This window comes from Falco peregrinus, chromosome Z (assembly GCF_023634155.1).
Source record: "Falco peregrinus isolate bFalPer1 chromosome Z, bFalPer1.pri, whole genome shotgun sequence".
Classification (NCBI taxonomy): Eukaryota; Metazoa; Chordata; class Aves; order Falconiformes; family Falconidae; genus Falco; species Falco peregrinus.
The window spans coordinates 31352151-31378423 of record NC_073739.1 but is presented as its reverse complement, the minus strand read 5'-3'; the positions used below and the strand labels follow the sequence as shown (position 1 = coordinate 31378423).

The following is a 26273-nucleotide window of genomic DNA, read 5'->3' as shown; positions in this document are numbered from 1 at the left end:
TATTCCTCTATATTTCTATTAAAATGATTTTAGCAAATCTGTAACAGTACTATGGTTTCAGGACACGGATCCTACGAAAGAGTCCCGATGGAAACCCCAGTCTTCTGATACACGTTGTAGGAAAGCAACATTTAGAAAGTCCATCGGTAGCCTTGCTATTACACAGCGCACTCAAACCTACGTGCCATACAGCGGCCAGGAAACACGTTCAGACGGAAGGACCGGCACAGCTCCAGCCCCACTGACAGGCCCTGCGGGGAACGGCCGCTCCGTCCGCCCGCGCAGCCGCTGCCGCAGAGCCATAGCACAGGCGCGTAGGCCCCTCGTGCGGCCCGCAGGAGAAGCGCACCGGTGCCGGACTTCCCCGGCCTGGCGCAGACGAGAACGGCGGCGGCCGCGGCGGCTCCTTCCGGCCGCGCGGGCGGCGGGCGGCGACGTCACCGGCCTGGCGCCGCGCCAGCGGTACGTCAGCGGAGGGCGGCGGTGCTCCATGGCCGCGCTGCCGTGGCTGGCCGTGCAGCTGGGCGCGGGCCGCGCCGCCATGGCAGCGCTGCCGTGGCTGGCCGTGCAGCTGGGCGCGGGCCGCGCCGCCATGGCCGCGCTGCCGTGGCTGGCCGTGCAGCTGGGCGCGGGCCGCGCCGCCATGGCCGCGCTGCCGTGGCTGGCCGTGCAGCTGGGCGCGGGCTGCGCCGCCTGCGTGGTGCGCGTGGACGTGGGGCGCGCGGCGCGGCCCCTGCCGCACTTCTGGAGGAGCACGGGCTTCTGGTAAGCGCGCGGGGCTGGCGGGACGCGGCCGCTGCCCCGCCGGCTGCCCCCGGCCCGTGGCCGCGGCCCTTCTGGAGCGGCCTGGGCGCTGTCAGCCCGCTGCGGAGGCGTCGGAGGGCCCAGCCCCTTGCTGCTGGTCATGGGACGTGGCCAGCGAATGTAAACAAAGCGGATCAGGAGATGAGGCCATAGACGCCCCGGCTGTGACACGCTCCCTTGCCACCAGGGCCCTCGGACACCTTCCCCTTCCCCAGCACTGCACATGTGTTGACGCTCGGAGCTCATTCACTCTCCTTTTCCGAGTTCCTTTGGTCACGGTCCTGAAAGAGGCCCGGGCGCAGCTTCCCAGCCTGTTAGCTCTAGGGAGTTTATTCTTGCAAGGCGCTTTCAACATATGCCATCTTCCTGATGTGGCCAGTGAGGCCGGTTGATCCGAGTCAGTGGGATGTGTGGGAGCACGTGTAAATCCCAGCCCCACCACTTCACATCTTGGTAGTGCTTTGCTTCTCAGAGAAAGCCCAGTCTTGCTGAGCTAACGGGGGTCAAACAGTCTTCAACTTTTGTGAGATACATGAAGGCTTCTAGCAGGCTTAAAAGCGAGAGACAGTACATCCCTCAGCCATGTTTGTATCTTACTCTAAACCGCTTATGGCCTCCTTCATTTAGACATACAGTGGATTAAGTAGCAGTTGTAGGAAAAAAGAGTTGCAACAGGGATGGAATCAGCAGTGTGTACTTTGGACAAAAAGGAATTTGTGCACTTTTTTTGTGTAATGCATAAAGGTAGTCTAAGACAAAACTTGAAAAAATTCCCATTAGTTTTCCATCTTGGGGGGGGGGGGGGGAACAAAACAGGGCATCAAACACATTCTGGTGAAGAGAAGTGTTTGGGCTTTTTGGATTATTTTTCTTTTGCTGTTTCATGTCTTGTTTTAATTTTTGCTTGCAATGTTAGGAAATATTAATGAAAAGCTGCCTTAAAAATATATCTTTTGCCCATTTAAACTTTAGCCCAAGAAACAACCGTTATTTTAATTGTGTAAAAGTAACTTTGGAAAGCTGCAAACATGAAAAGCGTGTGAGGGAAGAGCAGAGGAGCCGCAGCAGAGGCAGAGGCTCTCCAAGGGTCAGCATCTATTCAGTTATAACGCTTGGCCAACACTGGTATTTCTTATGATGTGGGATCCCAGCTCCCTTGAAAGCTCACGCTAAGACAGACTTACTGGGTTCCAGTTGTTAAAGCTTTTTTTCTGCACCACAGTTTCAGACAGCTGGGCAAATGCACAGCTGTGGATCAGCAGTTGACAAAGCCTGGGAGCAAGGCTTGATTTTTTCTTGGATGGGTGCTTTTCGCTCTGAACAGGAAAGGACAGATACTGATACTACCAATAACAAAACCTACTGCCAGCTTTCTTTAGTATCTTGTCATGGTTTTTGCTAGAATTCTCTCTAGCAGAGTGTGAATTTCAGAGTGTTTATTCAGTGTGGATAGAGCAAAAAATGTGTCAGTGCTTCACGCCTTGATTCCCAGCTTTGCCACTGCTTGAACTGAAGCAGGTTTGAATCATGAAGTAGTAGAGCACTCCTTCAGAAACTGACAGTTAACATTGTCCTTATCCACTGGGGCAAGTAAAAAGACCCAGATGGCTGGTAAGAATGGAATTGGTGACTTCAGTCTCACTTGTGTGACTCGAAGCATCTCAGGGAGATGATTTTTAAGTGCCTTGTATGCTGGTGAAGTTGCAAAGAGGAGCTCATTTGTGCTGGCTGATATGTATGGATCACTACAAGGATGTAATCTGTGTAAAGACTTGCACTTTCAGATGAGGATGCAGGACATGGGGTAATAGATAGGCACTGTCTTAGCTAGGACAAAAGCTGTTGTCCAGGTGGGGTCAGGTTTTTTCCCCCTTTGCGTACAGATGGTTATACGGTAGCAGGTGCATTTGGGGGGCCTTTGGAGATGGGATAAATATGTGCAGGGGGACAGAGGAGCAGAGGATGACAGTGTGACTCTTCCCAGCATAGTTATAGTCACCACAGAGCCAATCCACCCATCAGAGGAGACATATCACAGTAGTCAAAGCATAAACTGTATTAGTTTTTTACTTGTACAGTTAATATAAAAGTCTGTAGTTAGAGCACAAGTCATCTCTCTTTGCAATGTGAAGACACGTGGAAGTATTTTACTGAACCTTGGGGAACAGTGTTGGTTTATCTTTCTTGTAATACAAATACTTTAATGCTCAGAATTTGCACGTTAACAGGAAGCTTAATGAGAGTCTCTAAGGATGCCCAAATCCAGTGAACTGGGCAGCATTCTAAGTTTCTGACTTGTGGAGGGTGGTGTGAAATCTTTCTCCATCTTGCAGCTATTTATCTGCAGAGATAGAGGCAGCAGAAATTTGCCCCAGTGTTATGTTAATTTCAGTGGAATAAGTAGACACCAAAGTCATAGATGATCATTGCTGTATAGCTGTGAGCAGGTAAAACTGCTTGCAGCATCAAGCATAGAAACCTCATACTCCTGTGCTTCCTTGTCCTTAGAGGTGAGTTGAATATAGCCAAAGAACGTGGAGGCTCTGAGTGTCTAATTCTGCTTGTAACAAGTGCAGCTTCCACAGCAGAGCAAGAATTGGTATCATTGCATGGACTGCAGCAGGAAGATCAAACCTGCATTTGTTTACTACAGACCTCAGCAAGTCTGACTTCCACTCCAAAGCCTAAAAGACACTGAGCTGCCTGAGACAAGGTGCCTACCATTGTATGGCCTCTGCTGCCAGAGGTTACTATCTGTGCTGCAGTGACTTCTTGTAATGCTTTCTTTTGAGCATGGCAATGAAATGCACCCAAGTTTTGCCAAACTACGTGTGTAGCCAGTTAGCCCCAAATAACCTGCAACTCCATTTTGCTTTCATTTCATCTTAGATAGTAGTCCTCATGCCGGGGAGGATCTTGTAGGTGTTATAGGGACTTAGCACAAGGATCTTTGGATACCCAGTGGAGCAGCCAGTTAATGTTGCAATGTGGTTTTTCTTTTCTGGCCCTCCTTTTCTGAAGCCCTCCTTTACCTCACAGCCGTGCTGACCTATTTGACCTGAGCAAAGACCAAGAGATGAACCTTGCCTATATTTCTTCTGTTCCGCATGGTGGCATTGAACAAGTTCGAATTCACTGGTTATTGGAATTAGTTGCTCTCAGGTAAGCAAACTCCTCGAGCCAAAATACAAAAAAATTTGGCACATTAAAATATCCAACAGGTGCTCGCTTTGATACTTATTGTAGTATGATTGCAAGCTGGGCATGTCTTTGCTTCCTTGGAAGTCAGGTAAGTGCCAGTGGTGGAGAGTCAATTTAAGAGTGCATGAGATTAAGAAAGAGAGCTTGTATTGAGAAAGATGGGGCTAACCTGCATGCATTACATCCTGACAACAGGTTAAGGAGCCCTTTAAGGTTCCTTTCATCTGAAGAGTCTTGTGGGTGTGCAAGTCAAGTTTTACCAAGAGTGTCTCAGGTCATATGCTACAGTCATTCCACGTCTTCCCTGCTGCCATGCCTGGCCACAGCATCTTGATTCCCAGTTTTACCATGACTCCCAGACAGGCCTCAAGCTAGCAGAAATGGATTTCATGGATCCTTAGCATGTACAAAGTTCTAGTGCAGCTTTTTTTGACTGGCTGCATTCTTTCTAAAGTACTGCTTGGCACAACTTTCAAGAGAGCTCTAGAGGAGTCTCCAGTTGTTCCTTGAAGAAGGAACAGTTCTGCTGTGCAGTCAAGGCATCTGTGCCCAACGTTACAGAGAGAGCTGTCGGCAGGGTTCCAGACAGTGTTCATTCCAGCTGTTTTCAAGACTCATACTGGGTGATATCACTGCCAGGATTTCGGTCTTAGTGCAGGAACACCAGCATCTACTCACTACTGAGAAGAACTGCTGGGAGAAGCGAGACTGAGAGTTCAGGTCCCGTGCACTTCCCGGCTGTCCACACGTGTACATAGAGCTCCCCCTAGCCGTAGTTCTGCTTTTAATATTCAGATCACAGTGTTAACGCTCCCTTTCCAGGTTAGATGAGTCTTTGGCAAAAGCTAGGAATAGGATAGAATAGAGTGATAGGCATAAATTCAGTCCATTCCTTACCAAAGCATTTCAGGTGGCAATACTGTCTGAAACAAGACTTCTCACCCATCCTGTTCTGGGCTTTGCTAACCATTAGCCATTCTAAGAACAGTGCTGAGGGACTAGAAAGATGGCTTGCTTTTCTGTCCTTTAATTTAGGAGACATGATACAGCAAAAAAAGTCCCACAAAGATTAAAACAAGCTTGATTTACTGACATGTCTAAATGAAAGCTGCCATTATTTTGTTACTATTTCTGTCTTCCTTCCACTTAACTTGGGAGTTTCATTTTGCATCCTAAACCTACTTGTGCACTGCAACAAGTGATAGATAGTGACAACTGAAACAGGGCAACTTTAGTTAATACTGTCTTTCAAAAGGATTCAAATGCATAATAGCATTTATAGCTCTAGGGAAGTACCTGTCAGACTTTATGAGGACAACACTGGAATTCTTTGCCTTTTGGGTCCCATTTAACTCAGCTTAAAACATCTTCATACCAATATGTCCAGTGGAAAGAACCAAATATAGATGCCTAGAGCAAGAATGATTGGTCTGTCAGGAAGGACAAACCATAAAACCCCATCAAAAGTTGTAATAGCTCTTAAAGTTCTGCCTGGCTCAGCGTGTTGCTGGGCAAAGCATGTTTACAATCCACTCCATTACTCTGTCTGCTGTCCAAGACATGAGGATGGGAACTTACCAGCTGTAAGTTGTGGAAACAACAAGGAGAAGGAGAGCTCAGATTCTGGAAATGGAATATGAGCAGAGAAGTAGTGGGTTTCAGAGTGTCCATTAGGAGCACCTTCCCCTTCTCAGTTTTAAAGTGTTTTTTCTCATTATGTCTTCTAATCCCACAATGCCAAGTGCATCCCTGTATTTTAACCCTTTTCTAGGACAGCAAACCCACCTCTTACCTTTTTCTTTATTCCAAGTTATCCTATTATTTCACCACCCATGAAAGGATATCACAAGGAAAACTTTTCAAATATCTATTCATTTTATTTTCCAACCAAAAGTATGTGTTTGTCTCTAGGTCATGTGACACAGGAATACTTATAGTTGCAGGGGAACCCAAGGTGTCTTTCATGGACTGGACAGATCCCTGGTTGATAGTTACCAGTGCCAATAAATGCAGCCATTTTGACAGCTAGACTGCACATTCTGGCCTGTTGCACTAGTCAACAGGGAAGTTTGAGGTTCGCAGCTCTTTTCCAGCTCCATGGGACCCACACAGTCTGCAAGTTAAGAATCCTTTCCTATTCTTGTGTAGCAGTACTAAAGGTTGTTGGATACATGATTTATACAAGGTGCCACAGCAAAAAAAAAAAAATACAGTCTAGATACATGATGGATATAACATTTCCTAAAAGGCATATAATGATTTTATTTCAGCATTAGTATTAACTTAGTTGGAATTACAAGCCAGTCCCCAGCTCCTCTCCAAGTCATTCCTGATAGAATAGGAAAGAAGAAGATCATCAGGTTTTAACATTTTCAATCGTGATACCCTTAATCTTGGTATAACGTGGTATAGCAAACATAAACGTGCCAGGGAAAGGCTTGCTTTTTCAGTTACTTTTTATATACTACTTAGAAATAATTTACAGTCTTCCAGCATCCTTACATCATAGCACTGAAAGTTTCCCGGCTGCATTTGACACTGTCCAACACAATTGTGAGCCAGCTGTGCGAATGAAACTGAAACAAATTGTTCTTGTGTTTTTTTCTGGTCAATAGTTTCTTCCTAGTAAAAGTCTTAAAGCCTACCCACCCTCATATGCATAGCCAAGTTTCTTTGCTGAGGTATCTTTTGGTGCCATTCTTGCAACAAATATGAAAAAGAGACTTCTGACTCTTAATTTCTTAGCCTGCTGGATAAGAGAAGGACAGCCTTTCTTCATTTTTCTCCAGAGACTGTTGCAAGGATACACCTTGCATTGGAATCTCTCTTGCTTTTTGTTCTCTTTTAAAATGAGATTCATCTAGAGTTAAGGGTATTTTTGCTTTTTTTGCCTTGTGTTCTAGGTTGGTAGTTTGACCCATACAGACAGATGAAGTCTAAATTGCTAGAATGTGTGTTCTTTTGCACTGAAACAATTACATTTTCTTCCAATGAGAGCTTGCTTTGGCACAACAGCCTTAGAGTGTCTGTATTTATATTGTCTGGCAGTGACTTCTGTAAATTCACTTCTTTGTGCTAGGCCCTGGTAGGTCCTTAAAAGAGATATTCCCTGGTCAAAGAATGGTTACAAACAGAAGCAGACACAAAGCAATACTTTGTCCTTGGGCTGTGCCCATTTGCTTTTATGACAGAAGCTAGTCATACCAAGTCAGCAGTTTGAAAGATAATGTAATTAAATTGTTTTATGGCAGGAAAATGCTGCCAATGGTCAATCCTTTAATCTCTTGACAGACATTTCTGTCAGGTTTTACTGCTTTGGCAGTACTAACAGTGTGCAGCTGATAACACTTTTATAATGAGTGCAGGAAAATATCTGCATTGAATCACTTAGCTAATACTGTGTTACTCTCAACCTCTGTGAAGACATTTTTTATTTTATCTTTTGGGAATGCACTGCTTTTCCTTTAATAAAATATTTGTTCTTGAGAGCCTGACAGGCTCTGGGGCACCTGAAGAACCTCAGTTTGGGTGTTCTTTCATTTAAGACCTGAAAAGCTTAAATAAACAAGTCACCTGATGTGTTGACCTCACTTTTCTGGTTTTTGAATGGCACAGCAGAGAAATGGCTTCTGCATACATGGAACCTTTTTCTACAGTCTGCTAATTGTAAGAGGCACAGCTGTGAGAGAATTTCCTTCCATGCTTGGTGCTGTCTGTGAGCCAGCCATGAATAAGGAGAGAAAGATGGAGCAGCTCTCCTATCTTTCATGCAGGTAATGATAAACTTGAGTATGAGAGAGGATATTCTGCCCGTAGGCCAGAGTACTAACTCTGTTACAATGAAAATCTAAATCTATACATATTTGTAAAGAGAGAACATGTATATAATAACACAACTGACTCTGGGGGTATCATTTGACACAAAGCAGAATGAACAGCAGTTAATGCAAATTATTATAGAAAGCAACCCAGCCTTGGAAAACATGGTTTAGTAGACCTCAAATCAAAGAATAACATGACAGGAAAAAAATAACAAACAACAAACCAACACCAAACATCTGTAGTATGTACAAACAGTGGTGGAGTTTTTCCAGCATATGGGGATGCACAACTTAAAAAGCATTGCTCCCTTTACTTGGCCCAGGTGTGCTACTGTAAAGCTTCATTAGTGTTGCATCAGAGACCAGCCAGCCAGTTCAGACTGACTGATCACTCCCCTTCTAGGCAGATCACAGATTTACCTTCCCACCCTACCCTCTTTTCTCCTGTTTCTCTTTGCACCCAGGCAGGCAGTTGTCGGAACAACATGTTGTGCTGCATCACAGTTATGAGGTTTCATGATTGATCATCCCTATGTATCCCTGAATTTGAATTGCATCTGCGCACCAGAAGCAACTTTTATTTTTACAGGATGGTACAACTACTTGGGTAACTGTGTGACTGCCTGTTAAAGCCATTCATTTTTCTTAATTCTGTTTATCCTTTTACTAGTTACAAAATTGCGTGTCAGAGTCATATTTCTTGCAGCATCATTAAGGGTATCACAGCCTTCAGTAACTAATTACCACAGATTGAAGCCAATAACACAGGTGCCTCCAGCAGTAATTTTTGGAAGTGATAGTTTTGAGAGGAACCTGTGATGGATCATGGGCAGTTCGTGTTATTAAGGCTGTGTAATTGAGGTGGAGAGACATACTAAATTGTACAATATTTTATACAATTATTTGTATACAAATAGTGGGAGTTGTTTAGGAGCAACTAGAATGATGGAAGGGGCAGGAAACTGCAAGCCAGAATTTAAACCAATGTGTCCCCAAGATGCTAGATTGATTGCATTTTCATGGCTTAGCCCTCTTAACGGAAACCAGCCATTAAACCACTGGGAGAGTCAGCTGACACTGGGCAGACCTTCTAGTGCAGCAGTCTTATGATGTATACGTGGTCACACATGATCATGACACAAGAGAGAAGTCAATCACAATCTGCCCTATTGCACATCACCTGGATTTTAAAGTGAAGGTGCAGGTAATAATCCAACCTGTTCCATCCTGGTCCTGAAGTGTATCCCCAGTGGCTGTTATATGTGGCATCTCACAAACAGCCAAGCTCTTCAGGGGAGGATGGCTTGTAGGCCCATTGCTGTACACAGTCAACAGTGTGTCTGATAATGTAATTATTGCAAACTGCCCCTTCCGTCTGTCACTTTTGTAGTGAATCATCAAGGAAGGAACAGGATTAAACTGAGCAATCTGCTGGAAGCTTTTGGTCTTTTGCAAATTGCACAGCATTATGTATACTGTAAAACAGCATTTCCTGCGTACTTCCAAAATCTTTCCCAAAGTAACCTCCTCTTTTCAGAGAGTCTATCACTGAGGGATTGCAGCAAGCCAGGAGAACAGAAACATTTAAGTTCTTGTAGTCTTTCAGGATTTCCTTTAGAGTATTAACTCCAGTGGTGTCCAAAAATGAGATGGAAGAGCAATCTAAAACTAAGGCTTGGAAATCAATTTGCTTAGGAACTAGTTGCAGAGTGGTTTCTCTGGTGCCCAATCCATTAGCAGTTGTGTGATCTCCCTTTTTCAGATGCTGCTTTTCCTTTTTCTCATATTTCTTCCTTCTAGCAGCTTCTAGGTTAGGATCAAAGTTAGTCAGTCTGTACAGAGACTTCAGGAAGTAGTTTCTATTTGCATAGTAAAGTGGGGCCTCAAAACGGAATATTTTGACCTTTGGAACAGAAGAGAGATTTTCATATTCTAAGTCATCCTCGTAAAAGTCGGTGTCTTGGATCTGACCAAGCAGGGTTGTCCGTGGCCGCTGTGTCCGAACAATGATGCATAGCATGGAGAAAACAATGCCAACCAACAGCCCTATTTCTGTGCTGATCAAGGCAGAGGCAGACATGGTAACAACCCAAACAAGCGTGTCCACCTTATTCACATGATACCGTGCTGGCACATCTCGGAACTTCCTCAGGGCTCCTCGGAGGCTGACAATGATGATACAAGCCAAAACACACTTCTGCAGGGAGTAGAAAAGAGGTGCCAAGAAAAGCAGCACCAGTAAAACCACCATTGCACTAATTACTCCAGAGACCTGAGTCTGGCAGCCTGTAGATGTTTTGACGAGTGTTTTTGCCAGAGCTGCACTGGTTGCAAAACAGTGAAAGAAAGAAGGAATGATGTTGCAGAAGCCCACAGCAAACATTTCCTGATTGGCTCGGATGGTGTAAGCGTATTTCTTTGCACACATTTCAGAAAGGGATACAGTGAAGACAAAGCTGACTATGGCGAGAGGCAAAGCATCTATAGCAACTCGGAGCATTAAGCTGAAATGTGGTACCTTGGGGGGAATAAATCCTGTTGGAATAGCTCCAGAAACACTGGATGCATATACTTCATTTAACTTTGCGTAGTGTGACACTAGTGTTGCCACAACGATAACTACCAGCTCTGTGGGCAGAGGAAATTTCAGCTTATGCTTATACCGATCTCCCAGTTCCTTAGCAGTGACCAGCACCACGATACAAATGGCACTTGTGATGACATCACAAAGATTAGCCTGAGAAATGTTCCGGAAAATGTTAATCCAGGTAATAACAAGCATCCCATGCCCTTGGCTACGTGGGATTTTTATTCCAATCAGATACTTCACTTGAGCTGTTAAAATGGTTAAGGAAGCACCAGTTGCAAAGCCATCTAGTACAGACTCAGATAGGTACATAGATATGAAACCCAGACGAAAGATTCCCATTAGAACCTGAGGAGACAGAAAAAAAAAAGTTTAAAAAAACAGTTGAGCCTTGAATGGTGCTGCAAATAAAGTACAGATGGGAGAGGACTAGCTGGAGGCAGATAGCATTTGGCTATTTGAATCTTAGAACAGGAATTACCCTTTCATGTTTCCAGTCTGCTTTTAAACCATAGGATTTCTTTTACTGTTGTGGGATGCTACAAAACCAGGAGGTGAATGAGGAGTTTGAGACAGGGTCAATCAAACCTTCATCTGAAGTGATTCCACTGAAGTGGCTTGTCTGCCTTTTATTTCCAATGCAAAAGAGCAATGGATCCAAAAAAGGCATCTGTTATACTAAAGCAAATTTTCTATTTTTCATGTCTTAAAGTGAATAAAGTTAAAACTTATGACCATTGCTTTGTAAACAGAATTTGAACAGCTAAGATCCCTGCTTTAGTGGCACTGTTACATTAAGCAGCTTTTGAGCCCTGTGAACAGAAGGAAGAATGGAGCACAGGCAGCCTTTGTGGCATGCCTAAGGTCAGAAATGCCAGAAGTGCTCACAAACTTTCCCAAATCCCAGGATACTGTCCTTAACTAGTTGCTTTTCCTTCCTTCCATGACTTTGGGAAGAATAGCTTCACAAGGACATTTTGTTGTTCATAAATGTGATCTGAAATTTCATAGTAAACTGGAAGATAGCTAGCTCTGTCATAATTCATAAATATGTATATATATACACACACACACAATTAATAGATCGGTATGTTCATCTTGCTTCCTTTTGCATTCTCTTGGTATCCTTGTAACAAGCAGCACATTTGTAAGTCTCAAAGAGTCAGCACAGCTATGGTCTGAGACATAGGTTAGTCAATCTATTTCCCCTCTTGTCCTTTCTGCTTCTGAAATATCTTTGGGCAGCCGTTTGGTAGAGCATAGTACGCACTAGCAAAACACGGAGCTGCACATTCTGAACCTGTGCAGAAGTAGATGAGTGGGTCTGCACCTTCATTAAAGTATCGAGGGGATGAGAACTCTTTTTTTCGCTGTTAAAGTACACAGCTACCTGAGAATTTCCCTCATGGTAAGATCTGTATTGGATTCATGGTCCCATGAAAACAACAAGGCTCAGAGACAGTAGAGTGTCAAAACAATGTTAATGGTCTCACAGAAGACTCTTGTTTTACCTGTGCTTACTAGTAGCTAAGAAAACTGCCTACCTCTTGCTTTCTCTGTGTTGTCTGCAGTTAGGCTTCCTGGAGAAAACAGTCCAAGGTCATTCAAGTGAACTGATGCTCTATCTCTTATTGAAATGAGAGTCAAACGAAAGCTTAGGTCGTGCAAAGAAGATTTAGGAACTTCATACCTTGCCTCTGGATGTCAGCAACCACTTACCTGATACACTCCAGCCACAAATGTCAAAGCTGTAGCAATGCCAATAGCATAGCATTCTTTCCCACACTCAGCATTCATCCCTGCAATTGTAAGGTTGAAGGCAGTTGTGCTGGACTGAGTGTCATTCTGCTCAGAGCCACCACTCGGGGCTGGTGGGACATCATCATTTAAGTCAAACCCAGCCAAGAGAAGTTCTCGATCCACAACTTGTCCTACCATTAAGCTTATCAAGCTGAAAATGCCAACTGAGACGTGACGGGATGTGCCCATTAAGAAATAGATGATGTTGGCAAAGAATGATGTGTAAAGACTATAAATGGGCTTCAGACCTGCCAGCAGTGAGTATGCAATTGCTTGGGGCACCAAAATGATCCCAATCACTAACCCGGACATAACATCCCCCCAGATATAGTCTTTGCACTGGTACTTGGGAAGCCATCGTAAAACAGGAAGGAAGTTCATGACAAAGTTCTTCATCTTCTTTGGGGTGCAGGAGCAGCTCTTCCTCAGCTTAGCTAGCATGACTTCTTTCCTGTTAATCTTGGCATGAGTCTTTCTTTCCATGAGAAAGCAGGGAGAGGCATGCTTTTCTATCCTGGTAGCCTCAAGTCCTGTTTCCATTATCTCGGTGTTTACTTCATGTATGTGTTCCTGCAGTGTGAAGAAAACTGCTATTAGGTTGCCATTCGTGAAGGTTTCTTTTTAGCATAGATGCTTAATTCTAAAAGTTTGTCACGGTTGTGCTTTTAAGGAAGCATTATCCCAGCAAGAACACCACCACAAGGCTTCAGTGACACAAATTTCAGTGACACTAAAAAATAAGTCTGCAGATTGAGCCCTTTCTTGCAGACATTTAAGAGTATATTTGATTAAATCTGGTTTGTTTTACTAAGGAAAAATGGAGTTAAATTAGTAAATTCTTTGTACAGGTATTTTCATCAGCTCTTCCGATGCTCCATCATAGAGGTGTCTTTGATCAGGGGCAGCACTTGGTAGTGTGAAATAAACATATATTAACGAGGTAGGCTGTGGTATTTCTAATAGCACATCTTGTAGTCATTGATGTGGAAGTCACATGTGGTGTAGTGACCTGTCACTGCAGCTCTCCTCAATGCACAGGAGAAAAATTTTGCTAGTAGAACCTGTAAAGCAGTTTTCTGGAGAGCAACAGTTTAGTCTTATGCAAAACTTTGTACACAAACCATTGGTGGACTCTTAGAGGCTGCTACATAACATGGACCTGTTGAACTGTAGATTATTTTGATATGCAGCTTCCATTAATTAATAAGCATCTCCTCACAGATACCACTTAGGCATCATATGGACCATACGTCATGATGGAATCTATTACCATCTCAGAAGAGTGCTACTTGTTAGTATTTTCAAGTTTAAACCCATAGTTACTCTAACTTTGTTCTCCGGGGAATAAGATACAATAAATAATTATGTGGGCAGCAGAACAAACATGTAGTTCTCCTGCATGTCAGTTTTCTCATTCATAAAGACTGGGAAAAGTTGTATTCTCCAGATGGAAGTGCTTTTGGTGTCTCTTGCCTCTATGAGCACAACTGTTTTCACCAAACTCAATTTCTGCATTTTTACTCAATTGTCAAGTTGAAATTAACTTAGTGCCTTCATAAATCATTTCAGGGTAGGTAGGGACATGACTGAGAGGCAAAACAGTGTAACATGCAAGAGCCCTACCTGAAACAATTTAAAAATAAAAATAAGAGCAGGAAGGTGGACAATGTGAAATAGATTATGCCAGGTGGCAAATCCTGGCTTCTGGTTTGCCATGGAAATAAAGAAGTGACTTCCAAGAGTGGATGCCTATATGTAAGTACTGGGAGATAAGGAATGACTTGTATTGGCTTAGAAGGAGAGTATATGTACTAGTACAACAGTATGCAGAATCTTGATGAAAGAAGAATTTCTTAAGCCTAGCCTCTCACACTGTCATAAACAGCCAGGATCTCTGCAACAAAGCTTTTTGGTGCCAGATGTGACACGCAGTATAATTTCAAAGCTTGTCTTCACTTACAAGTTAAAGCTGTTTCTTTCCTCTTTTAGCATCTAGAGGCAGAAGCCATCAATTTCCTAAAACTTGGAAGTACGCTCACTGGCACAGTATTCTGTTGGTATATTTTGATGCTTTTATCAGTTGATAGTAAGCTTAGACTCTAGTGACAGAAGTAATCACTCTCTGTGTAAATATCATATGTAATTTTTTTTTGTTAGTAAGAGTACTTTGATTTGTTAATGTTTGGTAACACCCAGTAAAGTGTAGAATTCCAAGCTGAAAAAACCCAAAAGGATTATGAGACCAACTGGAAGCATAATGAATAAGCAAAAGAATAGATTACCAACAGCTTTTAATCTGTAGCACTCCAAATAGAGAGTGGTTTATTACAAAGTGTTCTATCATGCTTAGTGATTTTGTCAAGATTTTAACAAATACCTTTTGCCAGCAAATTGAAAACACTAAGATATGTGTTTGTAACTAGAGCAGAAGTCTTGAACAAGTTCCTAGGTATTATTTTAAATGACACAGTGTGATTTCTAAGGCCATGCAAAATTTAACCACAACTTGAAACAGGATGTTTTAAGTGTTGCAGATAGGTAATTCATAATTTGGTAGAAGGCAGAAAAGAGATTCTTATTAGATGTATGTGGACTCATTGCCCAACTTGAAAATGACTTGCATAGTAGACTAAATATGTTTTTAAAAATCAGTAAATTTCTATGCATCTCGATTACATTAAACAGTTTTTAGCTCCCACTGTATAATTTTCTTTATGTTTGTAAGTAAGGTTTATTTCCATCATAAGGGAAAGCTAATTACAATTTAATGTAATTATTTGGAAAGATTGATGGGTATTTTTATCAGTAATGCCAAATTTACTTTAGACTTTAATGTACTGTGTGGTTATGCTAGGCAAGATCTACTTGGACAAGGCAAGAAATAGGTTGGATCTGGTGTTTGTTAGAATGCAAAGGTGAGAGAAAAGATAAAAGTTACACCACCACGAGAAATATGTAAGAGCATACACTTAAAGCTTACGAAGTACACAATGCTATCAATGGTAATGAAGACTCATTTTTCCGATACAAAACCCCAAAACGTCCTGTCTTACCTAAATTAGTTTGGAGAATGAGAGGCTTGTGTGTGAGGACAGCAAGTCGTATTCAAATGCCACCTGCTTCTTACAGCCAAGTGAATTCAGACAGCCAGGAAATAAATACGGTGCCCTTATTCTACATACTTAAAAGCTAGTGGGCAGTTCAATATCCAATGAGTGTTTTTGGTAGGCTACATAAAAAAGATTGCATCAGCTTCTGTACACTAGGCTCATATATTTTAATTGTACAGTTGCTGTCTGTCTCTCTTTAAACTCACACAAGTAAATTTGTATTTTCAAAATCCCCCATTAAAAGTCACACATATGCAGTTTGTGCAGCTTCCTGAGGGATGATAATATTTTTTAATATATCAGATTATTGGAATATAATTACTCTGGAAATCTATTAAGACATCTTGTGTATGAATGATAATTTAGTAATGCATCTCAGCTGTACTACTTTAATGGATAATCAAAATAATCGCTTTTTGAAAAAAAACCAAAAAAGCTAGTATGATGAAGCGTATATCTTTTCAGCAGTTTTGATGCATTTTAGACAAAGATCAAATAACTCTTCATGGTGGAATAAATGCATTTGAGCTAAAAGACAGCCAAATACTGACAGAAAGTAATTTTCTTCAGTTTTTTTTCTTCTGAAAATAAAAGTTTCCTTCCTGTAAATAGCCATTTATTCTGCTAGATGCATTTTCAGAAGCCAAGTCAAATGAACGTGCTGGCTGTGAAACAGCTCTACAATGAGATGGTTTCGGTTTCCAGAAACTGTTAGTATTTATAGTTAAATGTTGCTTTTAGAACATAGTAAAGCTGCAGTGATGTTGTTACCAGTGAAACATTTTTCAGCTGTGTAACCCAAGAATTCTCAGGCTCTGATGCCTGTAGCTCAGTAATAACTCAGTTGCTTCACCTGAAGAAAACAGGATTCCACCATGGCTGCATACTATCCCCTGCACATTTGTGCAGCCCAGCAGAGAGCTGGGAGCTTCCAGTGCTCTTGCCATCTCCAAAGACAGGAGGGTGAAGAGCAGATCTGTCTATGCCTGTGCACATGAGTATACTCCAGCCTTCTGATTCTGGCACTGAGATACAACACTGTTATTCCAAAGTAGTAATACTTGAGAACATTCAGGACCCTTAGGGGTGCCAGTAAATAGATTCCTCTACTGGTTCACCAAACTGACCTATTTTCAGTTTAGTCCGTACTAACTGGTTTATAAGAAAAGGGACAACCCCTACTTCAGGCTCCCCCTTGCCCCCCCAAGCTTCACAGAACATAATGCTTGTATTTTATTCAAGGGGAGGCTTCCCATCACTTGCTGTTCTTAGCTGTGTTGTGCAGATGAAGCAGCATGTAACACAGAACATGCCTGTCCATTGACTTTGGTATCAGAACATTCTCAGCTGTTTAATACAAATGAAAGTTACTCGCATACACATTCATATACATATGTATCATCCATATCGTTACAATGAAAAGTAGTCTTGGTTATTTTTAATTGTATTTTGATGTTTGGAATCTTCACAGTTAAGTTTTTTCAAGTTGTCCTTGACCATATAAGCAAAACCAAAAAGCTTTTAATTTTTTTTCCCCTGCTTGAGCAGAACCAGTGCCTGAACCACCCATTCTTTCACATTAAATGCAGTGACTTTCTCTTGTGAAAAGGAGAAACAGAGCAAAGAACCATTCAAGTCAAACAAACTGCTAACTTTCCAGCTGGCCCTAGTCCCACCTTTCTGTCTTTTCACCATGCCACTGACCTGACGGGATCTCTCTGAAGGGGAGGAAACATCCATCACAACATGGTGAGTGGGATTTCTCTTTGCAGATTCCTTGGCAAGGAGTTTCTGCTGGTACACATATAACCATTCTGGCTAGTTGAGTTGTTCTTGTTGTGAAACGGCACAGCCCCAAAAAACTTTATTCTGATGCATCCTTTTGTCTTCCCATTATGATTGTCCACCAGAAAATCTGAAGCTGTATCTCTAGGAAGTCCAAGAGCGAGTAGGCAGGGTGAGCCTGCTTCTTTATGCTAAGGTCTCTTAAATGCTGTATTCAGGACAGAAGTCTGACTATATCACAACTGTATGCTAGAATCACTCACTCTTGCAGAAATAGTGATTGCGAGTGTTAATTTAGGATAGAGCCCTTTAGTTTGAGCCAGGTGATGCAATTTTCTTTATGTTCGAACTATGGAAAATCAGCTAAAAATCTAATGTGGTAGAGCAGGTTTTGTATTTATCACCTGAAGTTCCACTGTATTTTTGTTGCATAAATACAGAAAAAACATGAGAGACAGTTTGGCTAAGCATTTGATTTAAAACACATATAGATGTTGATTAAACTGTTCATGTTACTCATCTTTCATACTAGCAACATTTTCTGCCTATAAGAAACCTCTCTTGGTCTCTCATGGCTATGACTACATTACTATTCTGGTTTTGAGCATAACACAGTTTTGAAAAAAATCCCTGGTTAGCCTCGTTTACAGTGCATAGATTCAATGTACAGAGACATGTTAGGCTTGCAAACCAGACACTTTTTCAGTGGAAAGTAACCCAGAAGCTCTGCCCCAGTGCACTCGACCCTTTATGGTAGCATAAAGTCCTGAGCCAGCAGTTGGTTCTTTGGGTAAATTTGAACAGATGTGGTGAGGACATTTAGTCTGTGCAACCTGACTGGTCTGAAATAAAATCCCCTGAAATGCATACCATACGGTACAATACTGCTTTAGCACCTACTACTTTGATTTATTAATCTGTTTTGTTGTGCAGAATTACTTAGAAATGTCAACATAACCTATGATTTTTAGAAGGATCAAGTGACAGAACAAGTGAAATGGTATTTCTCTTTGTCTTGCATAAGCTATTGTATTTTCAGCTTTAGAGCATCAAGACCTAGATGTACTTGGAAGCAGGCTTCAGCAACGTGCCAGCAACCAAAACCCTTTATTTAACTGACTGACCTGAGCACTGACCTAGCAAGCTTTCAGGCTATAGGCAAAGAATGTTGCAGTGCTTTTTAGAAATATCATGTGAAACTTCATGAGCTTAGTTTTTTACTAAATTTGGGAAAAGGACTGTGGCTTCAAAGCATTTTCCCATTAAGTTTCAATGTTGTGCTAATGCAAAATTGAAAGAGGAAAAAATATTACAGTTTATTGGTCTCTGTGAGTCAGAAAAGGCAGAACATTAGTCTTAAATCCTCTACAAATTAACACTGCTATACTAAGAAGTTACTCTAAGAGTCAAGCAGTCTTTTAGATTTGTGTGTTTCTAATTAAAATCTCCAATTCACAACTTCTACGTACAGCTATAGATTGATCTAGGATTTCCAAGCCAAGTTAGGCTCCTTTTCAAATGCCTGCATTTGCCAGCAGCTGTGGTTCAATTCATATTTTCCCAAGGACTCTCAGTGCAGTGTCCCACTGGGTAAGATGACAACCATGACATGTAACAATCCCAGAGGTGACGAGCAGGCTACAGCAGAACTCACACAGCCAGCCAGCAGCTGTTGTTAAAGGCTGGCCCATCAGATCATTGTTGGGAATGATCAGACCTTGGAAATAAATGATCAAGCAGTTTCACTGTTCCTCCAGGGGCTGGTTTTTTTCAGGGGTTCCAGAACGTGCTGGTCAAAATATTGGCGTGCACTTGAAGGCAAGGCAGCGTTACTCTTCTGGAGAGTCCTAGGGCATGACCACTAAAAAGATGTTTTCTGTGGGGTCAAAGAATATTCCTAAATATCAGACTTCTTGCTTTCGGAAAGGTAGCTGGTCCAAAGTGAAGGTCTGATTTTTAAAAAAATCTTCCAAGACAGCTTTCCAAGACCTTAGTCACCAGCCACAGAGCTAAACACTATGCTGTTTTCTGCCCTGTGGTTTTGCTGGAGTTTGTTGAGTCACATTCTCATGTTTTTTCCTGTTGCCTTCTGTGATATCTTGGGTTTACAACAGGCAATGAGGACAATACTTTGGAAACATTCTTTCATATTTAATTACTAAGAACATGCTCAGTTTTAATAATAATTTATACTTTGAGAACCAGACAAGCATCATATAGGCCACTTTTCTTAACTACAAATAAAAACTAACCAAATGGCTGGTCTTGAACTCCCAAATCAGGGTTTGCAGGAAAGATTATTTTCATACCAATTGCAGCTGGCTATGTGTTTTACAAACCTTTGCCCAGTATCTACCTTATAATTAATATTTATGAGAAACAGAATAATGACAGAATTTAAAAAGCATCACCAGTTTGCAAACTGACTGAAAAGAGACAGTTTTGCACCTTTGCAAACAGGCAAAGAATGAATAAAACCTGAGCTCAGAGGTGTGGGAGGGCAGGCAAATCTCTTACCTGGATAGCTTTTTGACAGGAACGTTCGGCTCTGTTTTTGCACGTTGGAATGAATGAACGTCTTCAGTCAGGCTTTGCTCTATTTGCATAAAGGATAATTATTAGCTAAGTATTCCTCAAGGGAAGAATGGGTAATTATGGAATCTTGAGCTTGCTGCTTGGTAGTGTGTTGCCACTTGTACCGCTCTGAAAACTTGATATATGTGCAGCACTCACTGAGGATTTGAGTTTAAATAATGTGTAAGATTATTAATTAACTAACGCTGATCCAAAAATTATGCTGAGTTCAGGCTAGTACATCTCTGACCTTTGAAGCTGCTTCTCATCTGAGATTTGACCTGGTTTATGCATCCTCATATAGCACTAGCTTTTGATTTTGCGTTTTCAAGGTATAAGAATGGAACTGCAATGTTGCCTGAGATTTGAGCATTTTGTGGGCTGGAATAAGTACTGTGCTGCTCAGCACATAGGATGGGACTGTTGGAGGTCAGAGTTCCATTTCTACACGTCAGCATGTTCAGATCACAAGATCTGTTGTTGCTTCTGTAAACAGAAGACTGTAAAATGTAGGCAGATCAGCAGAACAAAGACTGACTGTCTGTTCATTCTTGTGAGGTATGTAAGTGACTGAGTCCCCTCTCAGCTCTTTGGATAGGTGCAGACCTGTCCAAATGATAAATAATCATCCATTTCTTCTTCTTGACAAAGGTGATAGTTTATGTTTAATGGTTACTAAGCGGTGTAGATTAACAGTTGGAGCAGAAGGCCAGGTCTCCCAGGAACTGTGTTCAGTTGGCCTAGAAGTTAAGGGATGAGGAAGTATGTTTCTCAGCCAAGGAAGAACATGAACATGCATGCAATAAGAATCTGAGGTGGGAAGTGCAAGGTCTGAAAAAGACTGTGTTGCTGGATAGACAAACATGGTGCCTCCTTTCCTGCCAGCAGGAGTGCTTGCAGGGGGGTGCTGTGCACAAGCATGTCTACAGAGGGCCAGGTTACAACATTGTCTTTTATCCCAGCACAAAAAGTTGTTTGCTGCTTTTTAAAAATAAAAAGAAAAGTTGACAATTACGGAAGTGAAAAGTCAAAACACCAACACGAAGGTGGAACAGAAGAGGAAGCACATATCACCTCTGTGCTCAACTAGTCATAGATTCGTAAAACTACTGGCTGTTATCAAGAACTCAAACTTGGTGACAGTAGTTGTGACATTCTAATCCCAAAAATTAAAGGTGGTCATTTAATTCTTAGTAACATCCTCTTTCTTGCCCCTTCCCTGTAGAAAGTCTTGTCAAGCATTCCTGTTCTTTTGCCATTCCCAAGGTAGCTCTAAGAATAAAAGGGAAGCAGTTGCACTTAATTTGCATAATGAATTTTGTACACTGGTGGCAGTAAAATAGTGTGTCTGTTTAGTCTTGTGCACCACAGAATAGAAAATGGCTTTATTGCTTCTGTTGATTTCTTTTCAGGCCTGTAAGATAAAGTGACTTGAACTCAGTCTCTCAAATTTGTTCTTTCATCCATTTTACTACATAATTCTTAGAACCAAGAGTCATCTTCTCTAATGACCTCTTAAAATGTTCAAGCCATCTGCTTCAAGACCAAAGTAAGGTTGGCTACTCTGTCCTCCTTTAGAGCATGTTTCCAGTATTTGCAAACTGTGCAACTTCTGTCTAGTATTTGCAGTCCTGGAATTTGCAAAATAATTGGGTTTTGCCCCACTTACCTTGTTGGGGTTTTTGTTTTTTTTTTTTTCCCCCCAAAGAAACCTCTGCATTTCTCTCCACAGCATTTTTCCTAATATCAGGCTTGTAAAGGTACTACAGGATGTTTGCATTATAACTTGACCCCTACCATATAGAGTCGGTTTTAACTTTGTTGTGGCTCAGGCTAGCCTAAAAATAGTGCTTTCTGAAATCTAAAAAAAAAATTCAAATCATAATTTTGAGATACATGAACACTGTTTAGGCACAGCACCATTCAAGTGGGGCTGAATATATCTGGACAGGACAATTCCACATGGGAAAAAAACCTGACAAAATGAAGCAGTCTCTTATTCTGTCTCTAGGAGTTGTGAAAATAATCTAATTTTGGAGAAACTACATTTTATGATGAATAAGCTTTACTTAACATACAAAAGTATTGATAGCAGAAGGTTCATCACTGCTTTAATTATAGGGATCCTAATCCACACTACATAGCTACACAAGGCTTCAGGCCAGCAATAATTCTGAGTGTGCAGCCCCTGGCATCCTGGTTGAGTTCCACTGACACTAACAAGGCAGGACTTAGTTCTAGAAGAACTGTGTTTCCATGTCACATGCTCAGTTGTGTATTTAACAAACAATGGTAATTGGCCAAAATAACCAAAAGACATGCTACAATGAAACACCTATCATCAACAATAGAAACTACATTAAAAAAGAAAAGACCATTGACCAATAATTGAGAGTTTACAGATGATTTTCCTTTGTGTGACTTACTATTTATCCTTATAAACAGATGCCTAGTATTAACTGGAGTAAGAACTGCAAAAGGTTAAAAGCAAAATCTACCTGGTGGTATTTGTGAAATAAATGCTGTAAACATATGAAACGTATTTGGTTTGTTGACACACTTACTTGAGAATTTCAAAGATCTCAGAATAATTCACAACATTACTACATACAGTTCATATCCAGTAACCTAATTATATGCTTAAAGAAATAACACTGAATTAATATTACAGGGAATATTAATCATACAGGGAAAATTAATCATAGAATCACAGAACCATAGTTAAAAGTGTTTGTTTACAGGGCTACTATCAATAACATCAAATATTCAAAAGTACATACGACAAATAGCCTTGTTCTTCCTTCTGTGCAAGTGTTTGAAGTTCATAAATTCAGCGAATCATAAAAAACACTTAAGACTGATGTCTGAATTATTTGAAATGCCCTCAAGCCTCAATTAGTCTACAGTTTGTCTTTATACCATAGTGACCAGGTGATGTGCTTAAAAGGCATACATTTTATTGCTATTTAATAGGAAAGATGAGAGAACTAAAAATAAGCACCTACTCTTTTAAAAACCTCTATGTGCTATCCCTGACAGTCCTTCTCTAGCTGTTGCAAGTGTCCAGCACAGCTGAAAATTATGTGTATGTGGGAGGGGAGCGACATGTTATTGATTAGCTTTTTTTTTAAAAAAAAAATCTTCTGTAGTCCCTGCTGCAGGAGAAACCTTTGAAATCTGCAGGTTCAGTGCAAATGCATCTATTCAAAACAGAGTAAGACCATCCTTTACTATGCATCCCTCGTTCTGTTTCCCATTACAAACAGAAACAATTGATCAGCACTTACCAGAGGCACAAAGTAGCTGCAGTAGCTCCACAACTGATTTCTTATCAGCACACAGTAGCACAGTTCCCCAGGAGCACAGCTTTCTACAAGAGTAGATTAGAAATTCTGTATTTATGGTTTGTGTCTGTCCAATGCTATTACTCCAATGGTGTTTACAGTGAGATAACATATATAAACAGTAGCTCTGGAAAAAAATCTTTGTCCTGTAGAGTGTAATCACAGGTGGAAGATAAGCTTAAAATCATTATATTGCAGGGGCTGGTGATAATCTCTGCCTTCTTACTCATCCCTGCTATTTTATTTAATAGAGCAGTTGCAGTGCATGGGGATCAACTAGAAGTGCAGTTCTGACTTAGCTTTATCAGTTTCACTTTTTTTGTGAAGGGTTTTGTATACTTAACTTGAATTAAACAAAAAAATAATGTATTAAATGGGATTTAATGTGTGGAACTGTCCTTACACACAGTGTTGAGCTGTCTATGGTTATTAATGGAGTTGTGTCTTCTGAAAAAAGTATTTTTATTAAAATACATCATGGAGGGAATCTTAATGTCTAGGAAGACTTTACATACCTTCCACTGCCATTGAGTGTGAAATGCATGAGCTTGTTTGCCTGGTAAACAAAACTGCCTGTTGTTTCATCCCTGAACAGCCAGAACTGTGGTACCAAAGCCTGCTTATTGATTGGTTTAGGATGAACATTACCACTGATATTTGTAAATCTTAAGTGGTGAATTTACTGTAGCAAGGATTGTCTCAGGAATACTGAAGCTTCTTTGCCCATTCCTTGCATTCATGCGTAATCCTAACTGGATATTCAAAACCCATTTCTGTGTACAAATAAAATAGAGTTTCTTACTGCATTGTGAGGTAAATTTTCCTGTTTCATAAGAACAGAATGTAATGCACTTTTATGCTGAAAAGGGAGGTATTTTTCATATTAGTGGAAACTGTTTGGGATGGGGGAAGAAAGAAGAAAAAAGGATTATAGATGACATGAAGACTCATGGAGTGGAAGAGCTGTCACTGCTGTATTTAATAATACATCACTAGCCTGAATTGTAATGCCAAAACCAGGTTTGGAATAGATCAGCTTTCAGTTTATAGACATGCAGGTTTGCATCTCATTGAAAACTCCCTATAGATGCTATTAATTGGTTTTACCTCCTTAATTGTAAGAGGTTTTGCTATGTTTTACATTCAAGAGCAAAAAACAGACACTGGGATGCCATTTGAAGTGCTGCTCTTTCCAGTATTGGGTTATAGCGCTCTTTTGTTAGTTCTGAAGTATTCAGAAACCACTCATCCCAAAAATTCTGCAAGATAGGAGCAAGACAGTGGATGACACATTCATTGTGCTTTTTCACCATCAATTAAACATCAGTAAAATATTAGGAAATTAACGCGGTATCATTTAGTGAAGCTCTTCTAATTTTTGTTTTGCAAATAAGTGATATATTCAAGTTAGACATACAGTTGCCTGTGGGCAGGCAATGATTAATATAGAAAGACACACCTGAAAGTACATCTGCCATGCAAATATATCCAGGAGCAGCTGGACTTCGTCAGACACCATGTGCTATCTGTACTTTTTAGAGAAGTACATCAGCTGAGAAGTCTGGCTGCAAATCACTACACCTGCAGTGCTTGGCTCCATGTCTTTCTCTTCTTAGACCATTCGTTAGTTGTCCTGTTAGATGCCTCTCAATACAGATCTCACCAAGTGGAAACAAGTTTTGAGAATGTAAGATGGAAAAAGTTAGACACCTCATGAAAGTAACACAGCGTGCATTAATGCAACATTTCAGGTCCAGTTGCAGTATGTTTGTGGAATCTATGATGATCCTGGGTGCTTGCAAGATGTACAGAGCAGACTAAGTAGAGCATTGTTGAATTTGGTTCTTCTTGCATATTTGGCAGCAGGAAGGGCAACCATTCCAACTCCTTGTTGTTATAATACAACAGTAAATAAGCCATGTCCTGTGCTATAATTGGATTCACTTACTTTTGGACTATATTTCCACATAGGACTAACAGGCAAAAGAATAGAATGAGCATAAACAGAAAATAAAGATGTGAAAATGAAGGAGTGACAGTAACAGTACTGTGAAATGAAGCCACATACCATGGAGACTTGTTACTGAAGGTGCGGTATTAGGCTGGGTGCTTGAATTAGAATGCTGGATGCATACAGAGAACAGTTCTGTTGCTGCTTGGAAAGAAAAGTTCAGTGACAGCTCTCCCAGGCAGTGCCGAAAAGAGTTATGTGCTTGAAGCAAGTAAGTTTTAGCACTTGGTTATCATTCCTTTTCCTTGTGCATCTCAAAAGTCACCCTTTAATCTTCATTTTGGATTTAGTCTCCCTGTCCCCTCTTTCTAAAACTTTTCCTTATAGATGACATTATTTGGAATTGCATCATCAAGAACAGTATAAAACTACAATGAATATTATACATAGAGCCATGTGTTATGCAGGAGGAAATCACTTCCATACATCAAACTCAATCAGAAAGAAAGGTGTCCTGTAGCAGCCCAGCTCACATACAGTGAGCCTACTCACTATATAGATTGAGCCTGCTTTTCAGGCACTGACTGAGCCTTTGAATTTGTGGTGAACAATTAGTGAAAAAGCATTTTCTACTACTGGATTTGCCTTATTGTTATTTCATTACTTCTCTTTGTGAATGAGTGTAGATACAACGGATCTCAACAAGCGATCACAACAAGATCTCACAACAGTCAAAATTATCCATGCCTAGATGATCTGATTGGATGTGTTTGCGTGTTCGGAGAGGCAAGACACTGAAATACCTTATAGCTTTTGCCTAGATTGCTACGCTTTTGTAGCCTGTTTCCCCTTTTACATCTTGAATTTGTTTTAAAAGGGAGGGAGTGAGGGGAGGGGGGAGACAAGACACAACAGTCTAACAATATTCCTAGCAAGCTAACTCACCTTGGCACAGGAAGCTGTTGATGCTTTGTCTGCCTCTCGTCCCCCCACACACAGCACGCTCATTGCTGAAAGGACTGAGGCTGTGCTCACAAAAGCAGGCTGAGTAAGAAATGGAAAATCATAGGCCGTGATTAGCATCAGCTTGAAAGCATTCATTGTTTGCTTGCACTTCTATGCATGTGAGTTTTAGCCAGATCACAACAAAGATTTTGTGAGTTGCTTTGCAAGGTGAAGCTCAAATAACGCTGATTTCAAAAACGAAAGAAGGTAATTAAGATGCTGTATAAATCAAAGTCAATTCTATTTTTATGTATTTAAAAAAAGAAAAAGATTCAGCTGAATGCACAGCCT

The 26273-nt window shown here is 41.1% G+C and overlaps 2 protein-coding genes across 7 annotated transcripts in view; one reads left to right on the top strand and one right to left on the bottom strand.

The window, feature by feature from the left end:
• Positions 1 to 472: 472 nt before the first annotated feature.
• The window catches only part of IDUA (alpha-L-iduronidase), a 48157-nt gene continuing 22356 nt past the window's right edge, over positions 473 to 26273 (top strand). For 2 of the 4 annotated variants that reach the window (XR_008744735.1, XM_055790508.1), the window contains exons 1-2: positions 473 to 765; positions 3826 to 3966. Coding sequence is in view for 3 of the 4 variants with exons in the window: in XM_055790508.1 (XP_055646483.1) it covers positions 491 to 765; positions 3826 to 3966 (416 nt within the window). In the remaining variant the exon portion in view is untranslated. Of the gene's footprint in view, positions 766 to 3825; positions 3967 to 7649; positions 7779 to 26273 lie in introns of those variants that run through there. The other 2 variants (XM_055790509.1, XM_027780286.2) reach the window with 2 other exon arrangements.
• Positions 7778 to 25943, bottom strand: SLC26A1 (solute carrier family 26 member 1). Of its 3 annotated transcripts, none has more exons than XM_027780284.2 (4): positions 25923 to 25943; positions 22970 to 23052; positions 12133 to 12783; positions 7778 to 10761 (listed from the first exon to the last, which is right to left on the bottom strand). In XM_027780284.2, the coding sequence occupies exons 3-4, from the start codon at positions 12751 to 12753 to the stop codon at positions 9241 to 9243; spliced, it is 2142 nt and encodes a 713-aa protein (XP_027636085.1). In that variant the 5' UTR covers positions 12754 to 12783; positions 22970 to 23052; positions 25923 to 25943; the 3' UTR covers positions 7778 to 9240. The 3 variants fall into 3 exon arrangements, with proteins under 3 accessions (XP_027636085.1, XP_005232887.1, XP_027636086.1); XM_005232830.4 differs by lacking the exon at positions 25923 to 25943 and adding an exon at positions 19626 to 19704 and having other exon boundaries at positions 22970 to 23053; XM_027780285.2 differs by lacking the exons at positions 22970 to 23052; positions 25923 to 25943 and adding exons at positions 15203 to 15206; positions 19649 to 19820 and having other exon boundaries at positions 12133 to 12803.